The 20,102-nt window shown below is 36.6% G+C and overlaps 1 protein-coding gene across 5 annotated transcripts in view; it reads left to right on the forward strand.

Moving 5' to 3' along the window:
* The window catches only part of LOC116852673 (protein eva-1), a 341,153-nt gene that overhangs the window by 83,692 nt on the left and 237,359 nt on the right, over positions 1-20,102 (forward strand). Inside the window, exon 1 of one of the 5 annotated variants that reach the window (XM_032833247.1) lies at positions 9,369-9,736. The exons of the other annotated variants lie outside the window; for them this stretch is intronic. Within the exon in view, the coding sequence (XP_032689138.1) occupies positions 9,664-9,736 (73 nt within the window). The 5' untranslated portion in view covers positions 9,369-9,663. Of the gene's footprint in view, positions 1-9,368; positions 9,737-20,102 lie in introns of those variants that run through there. 5 annotated transcript variants of the gene reach the window in all.

The following is a 20,102-nucleotide window of genomic DNA, read 5'->3' on the forward strand; positions in this document are numbered from 1 at the left end:
AGAGAGAGAGAGAGAGAGAGAGAGAGAGAGAGAGAGAGAGAGAGAGAGAGTGTCGTACCGTTTTTCCATTACATTTTCTTACACTTATATCACGCGCATACATACGCACTCGCATGTGCCGGTGACGTACGATTGCAAATGACGTTCGTGTAATTCGACAAGGAGTGAGAAATATTCTCAACGCCGCTTCTGAATTCCACAAGGGGCGGTTCGGGGGCGGTAAGAAAAGTCGCCGTTTCCCGCATGGCTTCCCGCCAGATGATATCGGTCGACGCGAACACACATTTGCATTATCTAATTCGGCATTGTGCATCATTTAGCATTCACAATGCGCGAGCGCGATATGTACGCTAATGTTGAGTTCTTAAGGGAAAGCGCATTTTGCATCCTAAGCAATCTTTGCTTTCTACAGTGCAATCGGTATGTTCTTCTTTGAAATCTTATATTTACAACTGAACTGATAGCTCAGTTATAATAATAATTTTAGTAAAAACAATATTTTAATAAAAATAATAATTTTATATAATAATAATAATCTTATTGATCTACATAGAAAAAAAGACAGAAATTTTGTATGATATAATATTATACAGAGTATCTCCCAGGACAACTTCCGAAGTTCTCGTGGAGGTATAATATGGATTAAGGTGAATATAAAAGTTCTATATTATTTTGCGATATTCACAATATATATCGAGATATTAATTAAAGAAGATTTGTGAATAATCACTCGAGATATGAGTTGTACATCGACATGACAACATCTGCCGTCTGTGTTTATACATTAAGTCCAATTGAACAAAAGAATCCATTTTCCTTATATTTGTAGATATTTAGTTATTAATTAGAGATCATCAATATATTATCGTGAGTGAACATCCGCCAATTATCATTAATTAATAATTAAAAATCTACAAAGTTTCACCTTAATCCGTACAATGTCTCCACAAGAGCTTCGGAGATTGTCCTGGGATATCCTGTATATAAAATGGCATGTGGTCAGAAGACGAGGCGACAGCATTGCGGTTGTAAACTAGAAAAAAAGACATTCTTGTTTGGAAAGTAACTTTATCTTTGATATGTTAATCTTCAAATGAGATTACATAGCGTTAAACGAAAGTGCGTTACTTGCTAGAGTATATTTTATATGATTCAACGAAGAGACAAATTTGTGTTTTTGTTGTTGAAAAATAATTTTCATTAATGGAAAGCATGCAGTATTGGGTTTAGAATATGATGTTTTTAAATGTCGGAAGAAGATATTGTTATCTTCTAAACAATCAGTAGTTTTCATAAGATTATTATAATATATTCAAATAAAATTAGAACTTAAAAATTCTTCTAGCAAAATTATGTATCGTTGCTTTTATAGTATATGAAATAATAGTTGGTTTATATGTGGAACAATGATTGTTAATTTAAGTATATTAGTGTTAAGTAGGTAAGGACGAACCTGGAGCGTTTTACACACATTTAAAAACACCATATTCTCAATTCAATATTTTGCGCTTTTTATTAATGAAAATTATTTTTGAATAATAAACACAATTTTTTGTTCGTTAAAAATCATATAAAATATGTTTTTGCGAATGATTTATTTTGCAAACTAATTTGAAAATTAATATGCCAAAAATGAAGATATTTTCCAAACAAGAATGCTCTACTTCTCTGTGTACTTCCTAACCTGAAATATCTGAACTACGAAAGTTATGGATGAGACACTATAATATGTTAGTAGGGATGAAACATTTGGCGTGGAGGAATGATGAGCGAGCAGACAGACTGAATAGATAATTGTGAAGAATTGAAATATCTCACGGCTACAAAAGAAAAAGCGGTGTACTGCAATTAGGAATATCTCGCTGAAAGAATCAATTAATATAGCGATTTTATCATTATTGATGCGCATCGAAGCTGTTAATTCCATTGTAGACAGTTGAATTTTGTGCAGCATATAATGAATCTGTGTGCTGTAGATTTTTCAATGAAATATTACTTCCATTGGTCGAAATCAGACAAAATCAAAAGCAATAAAGTGCGAATATTGCACTGAAAATCAGTAAAATTGGTGAAATATCCTTATTGCTGATTCAATAAAAAATATTTGTTTGATCTTCCGGTATAAATTTTATTTCGCGATAATGATCACGAATGGTTTTTAGAGGATTTCTTTAAAGTTTTAAAGCAAGACCAAATCAGCAGGATTAAACTGGACCTATTATATTATTTTATACTACTTTTAGCACGAAAGAAAATTTTGTATTTCGTATCATTTTGGAAGAAACAGTGGCGCTGCTAGCTTAATATTAAGTCAGCAGGACTACAAGAAGAAAAAGAAGCTAGTCCTGCTAGCTTAATATTAAGTCTCTTTTTATTAATATTAATTAATATTATAATAACTAGCTATTATAATATTAACTAGCTTAATATTAATTTCTTTGTTTTTTTCAAAACGACACGAGAGGAATAAAATTTTTTTGGTTGTCCAAATTAGTACAGAATAGGAACTAAATAATGTAGTAGGTCCGGTTTTACTCCGCTTTTGGTCCTGCTAGCTTCAGAAAGGTTCTTAGAGGCTTCATTTCTCTCATTTTAGTTAAAAATATTTTTACTGATTCATTTTAAGAGGGCGAAGTTAATATTACGTATGACGTTAAAGTCAAATACGCCAACTGGCGTATTTATGAAATAAGCTTGCACACCTCCAATATGCAAGTTGTGTAATTTTTGTTCTTTTTGTTAGCTTTCCCATAGTTTCTCTGCTTCTCGCGTATTCGCCCAGCCGCACAATAAAAGCCACGATAGCCTTGACTGCCCTTGTGGGATCGAAAGTGAAGTAACATGACAAATTTCTCGCACATTCAATTTACGCGGCCGCTTTTATGACCGGAGCCCACGGGAAATATACGTTTAGAATTTCTTCCAGGACGGGTGGATTTTTACGCTAGCTTTACGGCCGTTTATTCGCGCCGCCTTGGATACGGCCGGCGTTCGCCGTTGTAATGATAAAAAGTATCAGAGAAAAGAACAACCGCGCGACGGCACGTTTGGGAAAGCCGCGATACGGAATTCGTCCCTCGCGTCACGTTCGCAATCGCGTTTTATCGTAAGGTCGTTATCCTTGTGCGGCTTTAACACGCACGAGGCTGTTTCTGCAATTGCGGCCAACATTAGAGGGAAAAGCAGAAATATGAGATAACGCACGAATACGAGACACTAATGCGTGTTTACGATCTTTGGCCAAATAATATGTTAAAATGTTTAATGCGCGATACGCAATTTGACTTTATATTGTTGAAACGCGTAAAACGCTATGCTTATAGCTAATGGCAAACCGTTCTCCGAGTCCTGTTATCATATAGAATGTGGTAAAAGTATTTCTGATAGAAATGCATGCAGTTCACGTACACATCCGCTAAGTTGCCTAGGGTTAATGCATTTTTATTAAAATTGTAACAATACTGCGCGTAAGCTAAATAAGATCTTGAGAGTTTCCGTAGTTCAAGCAATTTATTATACAATACGTGGGACAATTCTTTCCAAAATATAGTATCGGCAACATTATTTCAATAATATTATTTTAATAATAATAGTGCGTACACATTACAATGTCTATGTGTGAATAAATTTGAAACATATTTATTTATCTCGTAAAAAGAGTTTAACCTTGTTGACGAATAAGTGAACGTATAGAAAAGTATAAAGCAAGAAAAAGGAAATTTAAGGAAATAGAGTATTTGAGAATATTAAATCCTGTGATAGATGACAAAGTTAGAAATAAAATTGCGCAAGAAACAAACGTATATTATTATAATACAGAATTTCTGAGAGAAAGAGAGAGAGAGAGAGAAAGGGGGGGGGGAGAGTTCCTGTGCTATGATTACCATTCATATTCAAATTTTTAACTAGGAAGCAGATGTATAAAATAAAATACTACCATGACAAACCTGATGATTTTACCAAACCAGCAGACTTGATTATTAATTAATTTAATAGTTTTTTCGTCCATTTTCTATTCCGTCTAGAATTTATTAAATAGTAAATTCATTTATTAAATAGTAAATAGGTTCAAATTCGCGCATATTTCGTCTGCAGTAATTGCAGGAAAAGCATTGAAGTGAATGTCCTAATTAGAGAACAAGTTTTCATTGTGAAAATAGATAAATTAATTAATAATGTACGTGTTAAGTTAAGCATACAAAATTGATTTTGTTGGAGCATTTGAATATCTGGGCTTTTAATTGTGTTATATTTTCATAATTTATGAGAAGATTTTATATTTTCTCAAAGTGTGACTAATGTACTATTTAGTGACATGACAATTAGTCCCAATTAGTGATTGAATAACGACGATCTTATCGTCTTATCGTGAAAATAAAGAAATATATATAATTAATTAATAAGAAAACGATAGGTAATTATTCAAATATCGGTACAGAACCATGAATACATTATTAATTATTGACTTAAACATAACAATTTATGAGCTAATGGCTCATTTGTACTATTAATAAATACTATTTAATAAATTCTTAAGGGACAAGTTATGATATTAATGTTATTTCTTAGCTCTATAATAAATTTACAGAATAAATTTACAAGCCATAGATTTATAAACCACATGTTCTTTTAAGAAATAGAAACGTTTATATCATTTTGTCATATTTATTAAGATTATATTACTTTCTCTCTCTCTTTCTCTTCTCTCTCTCTCTCTCTCTCTCTCTCTCTTTATCTAGGAGACAAATAAATATCCTAGTACTGATTAGTGACAAATATAAATTAACTAGGAAAATCACGTATCTTATTATTCTTTTTGTCTGCTTATAGAGTATTCTTTATTCTTTATAAAGTATTCTTTATTCTTCTTTTAACTCTGATTCAACCATTTCTTAAAGTTAAAGAATGACTGCACAGATCTAACAAATGAGACACGTGATATTATCTGTCAACTTTCGAGGTGTCGGCGAGTTCAAACTGTCGCCGTCAGCATTACGCTTGTAAATTTATGATATTCCAACATTTACTTTTGACTAATTTCACTCGAAACTTGTTATAACTGATAATATATGAATAGGACCACATGTTTCTAGAATAAATATGGACTCGTATTATCTGATTTATTAAAAACGGATAGAAAAACGGATTCAACTAATTGGAACATTCATCTTGATTTACATCTTGATTGGGATTCTAAATAGTTCTACTCTTCATGTGTGAGACAAAAGATATAACTCGAAATATATAAGTGCTCGAAAATAGCATTTAATTTCTACCATGAATTTTTTATTTTCTTTTCTATTTTTTTGTGAATTTGCAATTTGTTGAATTTACATTTGTCACGACAATCCGTGCCGCCGATTGGAAAGTAAGCGCCGTTTCTTTTTTCTTCCTTTCTGTAAAACGAAACAAGCCTCGCGACTTACAAATTCGCGCAGAAATCGGACCAGGCTTGACGTCGGGACCGTGCGCGAATTTCCATGAATTTTGCTTTCATTCCTGGGCAGGCTGTACTTAAATTTTCCTAAATTTGAACGGATTTTCGTCGCCTTCTCCTCCGCGTCTTATTAAAGGGTGGATTTTGTCCCTTATTTCGCCGTGGTGCGGAATAAGGATGTTCCACGAAGCGTATTTCATGAAAACCACGTCGAAGTTTCGCAGCTGCTTGCGACTGCGCGGACCAATTTCGAGAAGCGTGCACTTTTTCATATCGCGCGAAAACTAATTGCTTGGAATCTCCGTCGCGTTGCTCGAAATAAACGTACGTATCGGCGTTGGTAGGAAGATAATACTCGGCTTTACGGACATTCCCGGATGAGAAATGATTTTTCTGCAGAAACAGCGCTCACACTGACTGAAAGAGGATAAAGGAGAAAAGTGGTTGTTCGAGTTTCATACAGTCCAATATCCTGCGCGCGTTTCAACCACTTTCCTCCATGATGAAGATATCCGCGCCGTACCGGCGATTCTCAGGCCGAATGGAACAAGAGCCGGCTGAATCTTGTTGCAGCTGCAAGTGCCGTAATGTCGCATCAAACTCGCATTTCGGCATGAAAGTTTTCGCTCTCTCGCGGGGGACTTTGGTATCCCGTGAACGTCGATTTCCTTAGATTCGATTAAATTTCAGCCCGGCTTCTCTGCAACTTATAAGGAACAAATTTTACACCGTCTACAACTTTGACGACTTGGTGCATATTTCAAAACACGCCCTCACTTCGCAAACTTCCGCAAAACATTTATGATATTAATGAATCTTTCATACGCTCATAATAAATAAAAAAGATGCTACCTCGAGAGAGGAAGATTCAACCCAAGGGGAGAAATCCCTTTAGTCATACGATGCAAATATAAATGCAGTTAGTAAGGGAAATCGGAGCTAGATGTTCTATATTGTCTAAGTTACAACTTCTCAGGCAACTAATTGTTGTGACTGACTATATAAACATGACAGAGGTAACTTTCTTCTATGTATTAATTTCCGCCAGGACTCTGTATTCTTAGCTATATAGCGCCGATCAGCTTTTATCTACAGTAAAATTATTAGATAGTTAATAAGCTTGAACTAAAATAAGATTTCTGCAATTACAACTGTAAAATTATATATTAGACAGACAAGAATAGTTGTGTTTTACAACGCTTGAACATTAAACTGACATAAATAGTGTAGGGGGAAGGAGAGAGCGAGAGGAGAGGAGAAAAAGGGAATGAAAGGGCACAGAAAAAATAAGGAGGCGTATTTGGTCGCGGCTGTGGTTCGATCGCGACGATAACGCATAAATTAACAACGTCGGACAGACGAAATGGCTTTCGTCGGAAAATTAATAACAACGCGGTATCGAAACATTATGAATTTAGGTCTCATCTATGATTATTGGAGCATTAATACCGACTCAGCATAGAGATCGTATTGATATAATACCTGCGGGGCAGAATCCGGCACCATACTGCGAAGGTTATATCGTGCTAATGCTGATTCAAAACCGATTCGTTACTGCAAAGCCGGTGCAGCGACCACTTTTAACGTTATACGGAGCTAACAATGATTTAACATTGATGTTGTACTAATATTTGCTACAGCGCTGATTGCTCCGATATCAGTCTTGATGTTCGCCGCGACAGCAGGATTGCCGTAATATCGTATCGTGATTCACATAGAAGAATATCTTGTTGTCCCAATTGTCTGATTCGGATTGTGATATATTATAAAATATGAAAAAATAGGACAAACATATTTTCTTGTCGGCGGGAAAACTCGTGTAGCGGGTAAAATCGTGCCCTTGCCGAAGGTGGGAATGTAATCGACTTATTTTGCAGTTCTCTACATAGAAAAAAAGATATTCTTCTTTGAAAAATATCTTTATTTTCGACACGTTAATCTTCAATTGAGATTACATAGCATTAAGGTAAATTGTAAGAAAATATTTTACATGATTTAACGGAGAAAAACTTGTGCTTTTATTATGAATTAGAAATAATTTTTCATTAAAGCATAAAATATTAAATTGATAATATGAGATTTTTAAATGTGTATTATGCTTCGCAGTATTCACTTGAAACTAACGTACTCAAATTAACAATAATTGTTTCATGTATAAAACAATTATTTTTTCATATATAACGATATTTTGTTAGAAAAATTTTAAAGTCTTGAATTTTAGTACATAATTATTACATAATTTTAGTAATATAATTATTAACAGTATTCATTATTAATATAATTATTAATAATAATTATTCATTATTTTGATATTATAATTATTAATGGTCATAATTTTACTTGAATATTATAATAGTCTTATAAAAAATACAATATGATTATTTTGACAATAATAGTTTTTTTCGACATATAAAATCATCGCGTTCTCAATCCAATATTTCGTGCGAAAATTATCTTTGAATTATAAGAACATAAGTTTTACTTAGTTAAATTATATAAAAAAAGTGCTTTTGTAAGTAACTTATCTTTGTTTAACACTATATAATCTCATTTGAAGATTAACATTTCAAAAATGAAAATATTTTCCAAAATAAAATGAGCTTTCTCTTTGTATATAGAAACAGTTGTTCATTTTAAATGAAATAAATGCCAAAATACTTCTTTCAACGAGGGATGCAAGGTATTTTTATGCAAGATTTTCTGTTAATTGCACGTGAGTGAACCATCCCCGTCAAACATTAAAAATTGTGTGAAAATTTTCCTGTATCGATATTAACGCCTTATTATTGCACTCGCGTTCGTATCAGTTTTGCGTAATTATCGCGTCGATAATAAATTTCCGATTGGCAGTCACGCGAATACGGTCACACGAATTTTCCATTTAACACCAAAGAAAAAAGAATACGATACTTCATCATAAATTTTAATATGAGAATGTAGAAGGGGTAGAAAGTTTTCAAGGAATTTTTGTGCACCTTTTGCTCTGCCGAAGTTCGCCGAGTAGTTTTAATCGAAGCAACACAACCGCAGCAACAGAGAAATGCAGCGACACTGTTGCGCTTTTTTTTTCGCCAGGGCGATATGCACTCAGTCGCATCTCGCGTCTCAGTAACTGTGTCCGTTCGTCCTGCCGCTCCTCCTGCTGTCCCGCTGCTATCCTCCGGATGTTGACGAGGAAAACGAAATCTGCAGCGTAGGGAAGATATTTAATCTTGCCGCGTGTTCCGCGACGCGGTGAAGTAACTGTTACGAGATAAGAGGATAAAACGCGACTCTTGCTTTGAAAAACTGAGCGCCTTCTCTTCGTCTCACTCATCATATTTTAATCCGCACCGTTTCGCCTGCGACACGGGGGCGACGGGGGCGGCGGGTGATACTCGGTTCAAGCGAGCTCCTTTGAAACGGAGAAGCGAAGAGCTCGGCTCGAGCCGAGTGACTACTGCGACTACATTGTATCGCGAGAAGTCGAGTGCTGTAGTTATTGCTCGCGCTGTTGGCGAGATCAAGTGTGTGCCGAGCGTGTGGGAGTGCTCGGCGAAGGGCGTTTAAGTAAAATTAACACAGGCAAATGCAATTAGGATTATATCACCGCGCTCCGCGTGGCGCTTCGCGCGGAAATCGAAGCCGTTCGTGTGGAACGGAGCCGCGACAGATGCGAAATCTATTCCGAGCGTGTTGAGTGGAGGGAAAAAAAGCAACAAAGGGCGGGCGGGAGGTGAAGGGCCGTGCGTGAAATCGTGCGCAAATATACGATCAAAACGCACGTTTCTCTGCCAATGTAATCCGATGTAACGGCGACAACGTACTCGCCGGACCGAAAAAATACAGACCGTTCCGGAATAACTTCATTGTCTTTTAGCACGTGTGTTCCTGCGGGCGGGGCGGGGCGGGGGACAGTTAAGGAAGGGGGAAAAGGGAAGAGTCGATGAAAGATACGCACGAAGAAATGTCACCGCCATCAGAATCTCATCTATTATCTTCGACGTCATCAATATCCGTCAGCTGGAGAAAAACTACGGTGGATTAAAAGAACTCGAGGACGATCAATAATAGGAGATGGAACGGGGAAAGGGTGGGTGGATAATACATGACAATTTGGCATGCACGTATCGGGAAGTAGTGGCGGATGACCGAAATACTATCCGACAGCTAGAAGTGCCCCCTCGACACTCGAAAATCATTAAAATCACTTGAGCATCGCGCTAAATTATCCCACTGCATCGTCGATGGGCTTGTCGTCATTCGCTGACATGCGGTTCAAGTGTTTTGATGATATATTTATATATGTACACACACAGGGTGAGTCTGACAAAAAGTTTACCTTAAACATCTTCCATTTCAAGCTATAGGAAAATAGTGCCTGCAAAAATATGATTTATTATCTGCAAAAGTATAGTTATTGCCTGTAAAAGTATGATTATTTCCGAAAGAAAAATAACGTGGTAACAATAATTTTTTTGTGAATGGAGGTAGGAAACATATGACCCTATTTTTACGGAAAAAGCTAAGAAAAAACTATTGAGAACAATACAGGAAAACTTTTGAAACACTATCGAGAAATATTGGAATACTATTGTATGCTTATTACAACATTAGTGGAAAACTATAGAAAAATTTCGTTAATTTTATAAGTAGTTTTAGTATGAGTTTTCGATAATTAAAACAGTAGTATTATTTTCAATAATTAAAAGTAGTAGTAGTACTTTTGTTAACTGATGAAAATACTACTGTCCTCAGTAATTTTCTTATAATATTTTTCCTTAAAGGTAGACTTATGCGCTTTTTCTAGTATTTATTTATAGAGGAATAGGTACAAAATCACGAAATGGCCTTTTTAGAACATAAATATTTTTCTCTGAATTTTATTAAAATTGGAATAATTAAAATTATATATAATAATAATTAAAATTAATAGTAATAATAATAATAATAAAATTACAATTAAAAATAGAGAAAACTGATTTATGTGTACTAATAGCAAAATTTCCAAGTCTCTTGAAGTTTTGTATTAATATTCTCCGTCGTGACTGAATAAAATTAAGCGATATGTTATTAGTTCGAATACAATTTCTTCCAAATGTTCGATTTTTTTTTTCTGGTAATAAATATAATTTTTATTTATAAAATAATTAAAATCGAGCATATAAACGGACAAGGTAAAGTTCGCCCATAATTAAAGGCTGGAAAAAATGGTTGTGGAGACTTTGGAACTACTAATCAATATATATTTTACGTGATCTTCTTTATCCTGGATAACTGAATCCGATATCAGGGCAAGATAGGGAAGGGTTATGTTGCTGCATGTTCGTATTTTGGCTATTATAAAACGAAATATACGGTTAATAGGGTCATGATGGACATTAATACATATAAGAAGGTTGTCTCTATTATGTTTATATAGTCACAACAAGTTGTCACCTCGAAATTTTAAAATATAGGGTATTTAGCCTATATAAGAGATTTCACTCTCGAATTTTTCTAGTAAAATCATATGATTTTTCTAACATAAATCAATTCCTTCGATCATATTCCGCATACTAAAATATTGAGGAAAAATTATTGAAAACTGAACATCTCTCGAGATATTTTTCATTTTATTCCGATACTTTCCAGTGCAAGATGTGTAACAGTATATGGAACTTTCTGAGCAACTTCAGAAAAGTTGTCAAGATTCAACGCTGCACTTTTTTTATTCACCCACTTCCGCCACGCGATCGGCACACCGGTAGTACAAGCTGTCACAGGTCCGTTGATGGTTTTCCTTCGATCATACGCACGTGTGATCTCGGTAACCGAATATCGCAGGTAACGAAAGCGCTGATCGGATTTGCGCTATCGTGAGTGGTTGGAGATTTTACAGGGTTTCTGCAAAATTCCATACACAACACCGACAACTCGCAATATGCGCGCACGAAACCAACCTTCTCTTCTCCTTCTCATCCTTCTTCCCGTTCAACTTGGCGCACAGGAAGAGCCGCGCGCAACCGCGAGCTCCTTCCTGCTCGTTAAAGGAAGTTTCCGGCCAAGTCGAAGGAAAACTCGGCCTCGGAATGCAACTAACACATTTGCATGGCCGCCCGAGGAACTCCTAACCACTTTGCCCGCAACTTGGCCAAGATTCTGGCCAGGACATCGTAGGGGCTCCAACTTGTTCCTGGAAGGATTAAGTCACTACCAGATATCCTTGCACGATATATACATATACTCGTGGATATTATCTAAATGCTAATTTCGCTGGCATACTCGATATTTAACGCTGCTCATTGAAAGCTTTCGGGAGAGCAGTTGGTGGCGATACAAACTTTCGAAATTGAGAATGGAGGCCTCAGCGGGCGACAGAATGTATTGGTACACGAGAGTTCCCGAAATTTACCTTGTTATTTCGTAATCGATTTATCCCTACTCATCAAACACACCAAACACCTCACATATCCAATAAAATATAATCTCAATCTTAGCGGAATCCTCTTATACATGAGCCCGAAAGGATTCTTCCAAAAGGATAATATCCTAAGTATAATATCATTCCTTTTCTAACGAAGAGAAATACTCTTTCGGCAAAAGTTTTCGCTTAGAATATAGGATTACGGGAAACAGTACTTTGTAACTAAAGTTCTTTTTTTTAGTTTTAGAACATTTTCCTTTTGGGTTGCAAGAATCCTCTTGAGGCCATATATAAGAAAAGGTTCCGCCGAGGATGAGAATATATTGTTTTGTATATAATCATAGTTTTCTTAACTCTTTAAGGCTCAGGCATCGATCCTATTCGAGTAAAATATTCTTTCTCCTTGTTTTTGTTCTAACATAATTTTTAAAGACGGTCCTGATAAAGTATTCTATCGTCTGAATAAAACTGAATAATTATGTACATTCATACTTGTTCATGTGACCCAGTTGCAAAATTTAGTAAATCTTATCACCATAATAATAAACGTGAAAGCGCCAACTTTGCACTTCAATTGATGGAAAGTGTGCAAACCATTTTGGCGACTTCCATAAAAATTAAGGAAATAAAGAGAACGCGGCTAAGCTCTTATAAGCTTTTAACTCTACATTTTGTGGCATTCGAAATCTTTAGTTATTTTTTCACAAAATTGATGGGTAGATTAAAAACATATAAATATCAGAGCGATGCGCCTCTTTCACCGTTTGGGAGAAGTCCAAAAAGAATTTCAGAACCAACATATGGCAACAGCTTCTGGTGGCCAATATAAGCATCGTACACGGAAAAAAAAGATTTGGTTGAATTAACCAAATATCTAGTCGAATATGAACGATCCAGAAATTCCGATTGAAATAACCCGAATTCTGTTTAAGTTAACAAAATTTTTGGTAGACTAACCAAACATGTCTGGTTATTTAACTATACATGTCTGGTTAAATAACCAGACATGTTTGGTAAGTCTACCAAAAATCTTGTTAACTTAAACAGAATTCGGGTTACTTCAATCGGAATTTCTGGATATTTGGCCAGATATTTGGTTAATTCAACCAAATCTCTTTTTTCCGTGTATATACTTATATTTTAATATTGGTAAGATTTTCTGCAGTTTCCCTTACCTATATGACAAATGTTGGCATTCATAATGTTGGTAATAAGTCGGCTGCAGAGGTGATTTTATTAAACTCCGATTAACTTAATCGTCAATTAATTCCGTTGTGACTGGAAAATAGCTATCGCCAATTCTGCTAGTTACAACGGAATTAATCAGCAATTAAGTTAATCGGTGAGCTTTGTAAAAGTTACTCTGAATTAATAAATATTATTAGCATTTATAATCCGTATTAAATTTTATTAATAAAAACTTTCATCTCTCTTACATTTCTTGCAACATTTTCTATACGTTTCCTGTAAGCGTTCTAACAATACTATTTAATTCGACAAAACCTATATTTTTGAACCATTTCCTCCTAAGTGATGATGCACATCACTTTGATATTTATATATCTTTAATCTACTCATGAATAGCTACAATAATATAAAAAAATGATTTAAGATTTTAAATGTCACAAAACAGGGCTAAACTTAGGCACACTCTTTGCTTACTTTGTTTCATGAAAGACTTTAAATAATTTCCAGCATGTCAACGATTATACAGAATTGCCATCTTTGGTTTCTTTCAGCGGGAAAACTGCTGTTTCGAGTTGGTATGAAGAATATTGCTCTGTTGAATGGATCTTTAGGATGAATTAATAATATTATTTTATCAACGGAATCATTATTCTTCTCTTCTTCTCTCTTAATTAATACAGAATAATTTTGGGAGGATGCAAAGTAAATGTACAGAATTATGTGCATCGGATTTTAAAGGGTTAATTCTAACTTCTATTAAATCGCGTGCAACAGATTTGCAAAAATTTCAAATAATAGATAAAACGTAAAGTCTTGTAAAAGATATTTTTTCAGGAATATTATATTTAAGGAAATAGTGTAAACTGCTCTCTAAATTTCTTGAAGTGAAAATCTCTCTCGAAAAATGGAGTGACAGTCGAGTCACTCGAATTGGAGGGATTTCTCACTTTTATAGAGTGAATTTCTTTGCTCTGTGTCGTGGAGTAAATTTTCTCTCAGAAAATGGAATGACGACCATCACTCGAGTTACAGTAACTTTTCACTCGAGTGAATTTTCAGTCGTGAAAGAATGAATGATTCGGGAACAGCGTATGTATCGTTATAAGAGTCATTTCCATTGGTTAATAGCAGTGACTCAATAGGTAAAGCGAATGGCTCAAGAGCCAGAAGTCTCAAGTTTCCAAGTCCTACTGTGCTCAGCAAATTTTTCCAAGCATATTACAAATGGAATTAATTAAATAATACACCATTAAAAAGATTGCGGTAACTACAGGGTGCGGCGCCAAAATCCGGACAAAATTCAATTTGAAATTCTCGCCGTTTTATACCACTGGTAGATGTCGCGATTAACGTTCAAATAGCTTGACGCATGTACTAAACCATCATAACCTCGAAACAGTCGCAATGTTGAAACCAAGTGCGGAGTATAATCGAAAAGCCGCGATTATCAAAAGTGTTTGCGCTGGGCGCTCGGCGACAGAAATCATTCGGTTCTTCGGGTATCCGAGATCGATTGTGTATGATGTCATCGCAAAGTACAATGAGTCGGAGAAGTCCAACGAAAGTTTTGCAACACCGGCGAGGAAAACCCACTCGAAGGAGCGCGTTGTCAGGACGCCCGACATCATTCAGCGGGCTCAGGAGCTGATTTTTGAGGATCCAGGACAGTCGATCCGAAAATTGTCGTCGGTTGTTGATGTGAGCGAGAAAACTATGCGTTGAATCGTCGAGCAGGATCTCCGCTACAAGTCTTACACAATTAAAGTGAGTCATTTGGTGCAAAATTGGTTGTCGGACAACGTCGGCATGTTTTGGTCGAAAGAATTCTGGCCTCCCAACAGCCCAGATTTGAATCCTTTGGACTTCTATGTATGGAGCGTAGTTGAAAGGGTCACGAACAAGTTCAGACATCCAAACGTCGCATCATTGAGAGCCGCTATTGAAGCGGCATTCACTGATATGGACCGTGACATATTAAAGCGCGCCTGCGCACGCTTCAGACTGAGAATGGAGGCGGTCATTCAAGCAAGCGGGGTATATATTGAGTGTGTTCTTTATGGCCTTACAAACAATGTGGTTAAAAAAATTTTGTAAACCTTTTCGTTTTTGCAATAAAAAATATGTTAGGAAAAAATGTATAATTTGTCCGGATTTTGGCGCCGCACCCTGTAGAGTCACTAGTAACCACAAACACGATAGAGATATTCCTTTTTATCTAATCGTAAAAATTCACTTGGAGTGAAATATTCACTCCAGTTGGAGTGAAATACTGATACCTGTGAAAAGCGCAATGTCACTCCATTCAAAGTGGCAATATTTTCACTCGGAGTGAATATCCACTCCTCTTGAGTGAAACCTCAGTCGAAGAAATTTAGAGAGTGTGGCAAAACGATTTTTATTCAAATGTAAAAGTAGGAGGGTAGTGTTCAGAAAGCGGCAAAACAATGAACTCTTGGCAAAATCGCGTTGGAGACACCGTCGGGATTTATTATGGTCTTTACGACTGAGGAACCAGACGTAATCAGCGCTGGTTCGCTGCGAGATAACGGTTTGACACCGTTATAATCCGCAAACCCGTGAGCGTCTGTGATCATAAAAGCTCCTTCGCGATCTCGCCGGCAAAAAAAGTGCAAAAACCGGTCGCGCACGTCCGCTCTCCACCGTCACGCGGTGCATTACCGGGTCGAATAATGCATTTGTGTACGACAGTCGCGCTAATGGTGCTAATGGTTAATGACATCTCTGATAAGTACTCCGCGCACTCGCTTAAATATTCGCGCGTTAATTTGCCTGCTGAAATTCTCCCAGCCCGGCGAAATACGCGGGGCATAACGCGGATTTAAAATCGCGCAGCTTCGACGGCTCGGTCCTCGCGCGCGGTCCGCGTTTTTCAACATTTTCGCTCATTAACAACTGCGCGTTGCACCGCGCAACGCACGCATGTAGCCGCGTATCCACATACATACGTATGAATGACTATAATTTCGGAATCGGGCGTATTCGCGCGAGATAAAATGCCCGCCAGCCGATCGACCGGCCGACCGTTCGGTCGCGCGACCAACCGCGTTAGAATATAAAAAAAGCCCGGAGGAGAAAATGCCATGCATTTTCGCCGTGCAAATAATCGTTCGATTTATATTCATTCTGCTCGCGCTTTCTTTTTTCCTTCTGCATTGCGAGCGACTACTCATAATTACACGATAGGTGCGTTCTTGTTACGCGGCCCTCCGGATAACGTTCCCTGGGAATCGCAACCTGTAATATCGGCCCGCCGCCGACGCGAGCGTGAATAATGAGATTTACAATTGAAAAGAGTTCGCGCACGTGGATGCAGTTCAACGCCCAAAGCGGAAACCGCCGAGCCGCTCGGTGAATGGACGCATCGTGCGGAGTGTATCGCGATTTGGCATGACGAAACAGAGATAGAGAAGGAGGAGAGAGAGAAAAAGAGAAAGACAAACAGAGAGAGAGAGAGAGAGAGAGAGACAGGCTAGAAAAAAAATATAATAGAAAGAAAAGTCATTTTTTTTGACAGGGAAGTAATGGTTAGAAAAAAGTTATTTCATACAAATGTACAATGTTTATGTGTATTGTGGATAAAATAAGAGTATAATCTTAATAATATAAGATGAATTAAATGAAATAATTTGGAGAAGTTAACTAGTGTATTAACTAGTGTCAATTTAGAGTCTTACGTTTTACCTCTATTCAATAAGAACGTATAGAAATTAGCCTTAAATTCATCCCGTGTTTTTGCATTTCTTATATTCGGTGGCAAAGTATTCCACGGAACAGCAGAATATGAGATCTAAAAAAATTCTTGAAAAAGACAGCCCACATAGACACACATAGACAGTGTAAGCAGCTCTAGTGTTTCTAGACTTTATTGTTGCTTTTAGTTTACCATTAGCATAGAGAATATACGAGGATCAAGTTGTTGGGACACATTGTAAACAGTAAACCTCACAAAGTATGACTTTCTAGTTCCAGATTTGCAGAGAGACAGAGAGAAAAAGAGAAAGAGAGAGAGAGAGAGAGCTTACAGTAAATTTCATTTGCACAATGGAAGTGAGCAGTGCATTTGTCTTGTAGTTTTGCGTGTAAATTTGCGACATCGAACGCAGCAAGAAGGTACATTGACACATGTACATTTCTGCACGTTACAAATGGCTTCTTATGACGCGTTTGCGGGCGTGAGAAACGTGCCGAGGCTTTGTTGATCCGTTATGTTGAAGTCCGCGTGTAAATCATCTCGGCGACGCTGTAAATCGTCGTGCCCGTAACCGGAACTTGTTATTGCGCGAATTTTTCACGTCGGCGCTTCCGCGCTTTATGTAAATTACATCGATTGACATCGCGTCTCGTTCCGCGCAAAATCCCGGTTTTACGCATCGCGCGACTCGTCGTCGCAGTCGGCGCGACGGCTTACGCAGAATCTCGGCCGGGTGTTGGAAAACCGCTCCTCGCCGGGAACGTCGCCGATGTCGGGGTAGGGCGAATTTTCTTATCGTTTCGCAAAAAAGGATCATTTGACGGAGACTTTGAATCGAAAATAGCGGCACGGATAAGCGCGACAGTTCCCGCGCAGTTTTACGTTCGCTTTTTCTTCCTCGGAATCCGTTATGATGATTGCGTCGATCGGGAAGGTCGAACTATAAAAAAATATTTTAAGAATAAAAGAGAGATCCTCTCTTCTAGCTAATTTTTTTAGCTTTTAACGAGAATAGTCTCAAGGAAACACTCATAAGATTAATTTCGTTCCTCTTCTTTTAGCATGAATATATATAGTTTGCGTAGACATCTGCTCAGTTATCGTCCACGCAGAGAAAATATTTTAACTTTTTCTCATATAAATTTTTTCTAACTTTACTATGTTTTTAGTAGCTCAGGAGTAGACTGTCAGCAAAATCTATCTTACTAAAGGACGTAGTGAATTTCGCTGGGAATACAGCAAGTATTTTCAGAGCACATTTCAGTTCCTAAGATGTAAGTAGCACATATAAAATGGAAGAATAATGAATTACTGCAAAATGTCGACTTATTTCTCCGTTACAAAGTCCTATATATATTTACAAAATTTTTATTTTTACTATAAAATCCTCTTCGTTAAGAATAAGTGAACATGTAAAAAAATATGAAGCAAAAAGAAGGAAATTAGAGGAAATAAGGCATTTGACAATATTAAGCTGTGACAGAGATAACCAGCAAAGTTAGAAATAAAATTGAACAAGAGACAAACAGAGTGTATGTTAATAACAAAAAATTTTATTGCAATGATATCTGACTATTTTGATGATAATGATACAAAATGAAAATTGTTCTGATAGTTCAGACTTAGAATTGATGAAACAGTACAACTATAAGAATATATAAAGGGACATATAATGGTTGTAGAAGATGTTATGTAAAAGGTGAGAAACATGAAAATATATATTATACACTAAAAATAAAAATTTCCTTCTATTAATATTAAAGTTCTTCAACTAGAAAGTCTACTTAATAAATGAAATATTACTAAGGCAAACCTGTCTATTTTATGAGCAGCAGACTTGATTATTAATTAGTTAGAGTTTTTTCTTTATTTTCTGTTCTGCTTTCGGTTAGTAAATGAGTTCAGATTTTGCGCATCCTGCGCAGTACTTGGAAAAGGAAGAGCGTTACATCTTGATTGGAGTCCCAAGTGGTTTTACTCTTCAGCTACTGGACGAAAGATAACACAATTTTCCAGTAGCTGCTCGAACATTGCATGAAATTTCTATCAAGATCGTTCCCTCGGAAATAATCCATCGATTATGTTTCCTCGACGTTTGATTTCTTGCAAATATGTAGAGCGGAAAAGTCGTACAATACGCATGATGAAAAAAACAGAAATCATGCTTTGTTGAAACCGTGACGGTGAACGTTCAATTTATTCTCCATACGAACGGCACTTTGAGAATCGGGCCAGCATCGGATGTATTTGAAGAACGAGCCAGGTTTAAATATAGACGAGGTCGACTCCATACGAGAATTCTCCTCCACGTAACTTAAAAATAGCGATCAGAAAAGAATCCCGCTTTTGCTCAGAGAAACTCGCACTTTTTTCTGCCCGTCTCTCTTGCACCTCGGCCAACAATTAATTCTCTTGGAAGGAAACTCGTCAATGTTATAGAGTGATTTTCCCAGTGTCCCGTTAAATGCTTATTGTTCGTTTCACGCGCGGCTCGATGGGTCCGTGGAAACCTGGGCTATTACATTTCGTTCGTCCGTAACAAAGTGACCCAATTATCGATTGAATTCTGCTCAAGTATCGCCGGGCGAATGATTCCATCCGCTTCAGATGCGCCGTGCCTCATTATTATTTGCCATTAATCAGCGACAAAAGGGGCTCTCTGACTGTGTCCATTAGCGATTATAACGATCTAATTGTTCATTAATACAATTGACCAATGCGCATGCAGCTGGGCAAGCTGTCGCTAAAATAATATGGTACCTTACGTTTCGTTTTTCCATAACGATGCGGCCGATCGTGAAGCGTCGATAGGCCGAGACTTTAATTGATAATATTCATATATGCACCGTCTCGTCGGATTTAACGTGTTCGCAATCATTTACAATCAGACCAGCCATTCTCGATCGATATTCACGATATTCATCGATATTCGTAAATTGCAATGTATTTTTGCAACCTATTTTAATTATTTTACTGAAACAGGAATATGTAATAACAGTCAGCTTTGGGTTTCTGGTGTACAAAACTTTAAAATCAACAAAACTCTAAAATTCTCGTCGATGTTCATATTAACTCTAACCTGGCACATACTGGAGATCATTTCTGACTCCATTCTATTTTTTATTTTAAACTACTTGCAAACTAGTTGAATGAGACTTTTCACTATGCACTAAAAAAGTTATAATTGATAACATATGATGACATTTTAAATATAGTTATTTTTCAATTGCCTATGTCAAATGAACAGAAAGGTAAATTTACTTTGGAGTCGTTTTTGACTGCAGTGTGCCAGATTAAAATGACAAAATATAAAACTAATATTTCTATTCTCTCTCTCTCTCTCTCTCTCTCTCTCTCTCTCTCTCTCTCTCTCTCTCTCT

This window comes from Odontomachus brunneus, unplaced genomic scaffold (assembly GCF_010583005.1).
Source record: "Odontomachus brunneus isolate Ranch 3 - 2012 unplaced genomic scaffold, Obru_v1 Obru_scaffold_247, whole genome shotgun sequence".
In the NCBI taxonomy this organism is placed as follows: Eukaryota; Metazoa; Arthropoda; class Insecta; order Hymenoptera; family Formicidae; genus Odontomachus; species Odontomachus brunneus.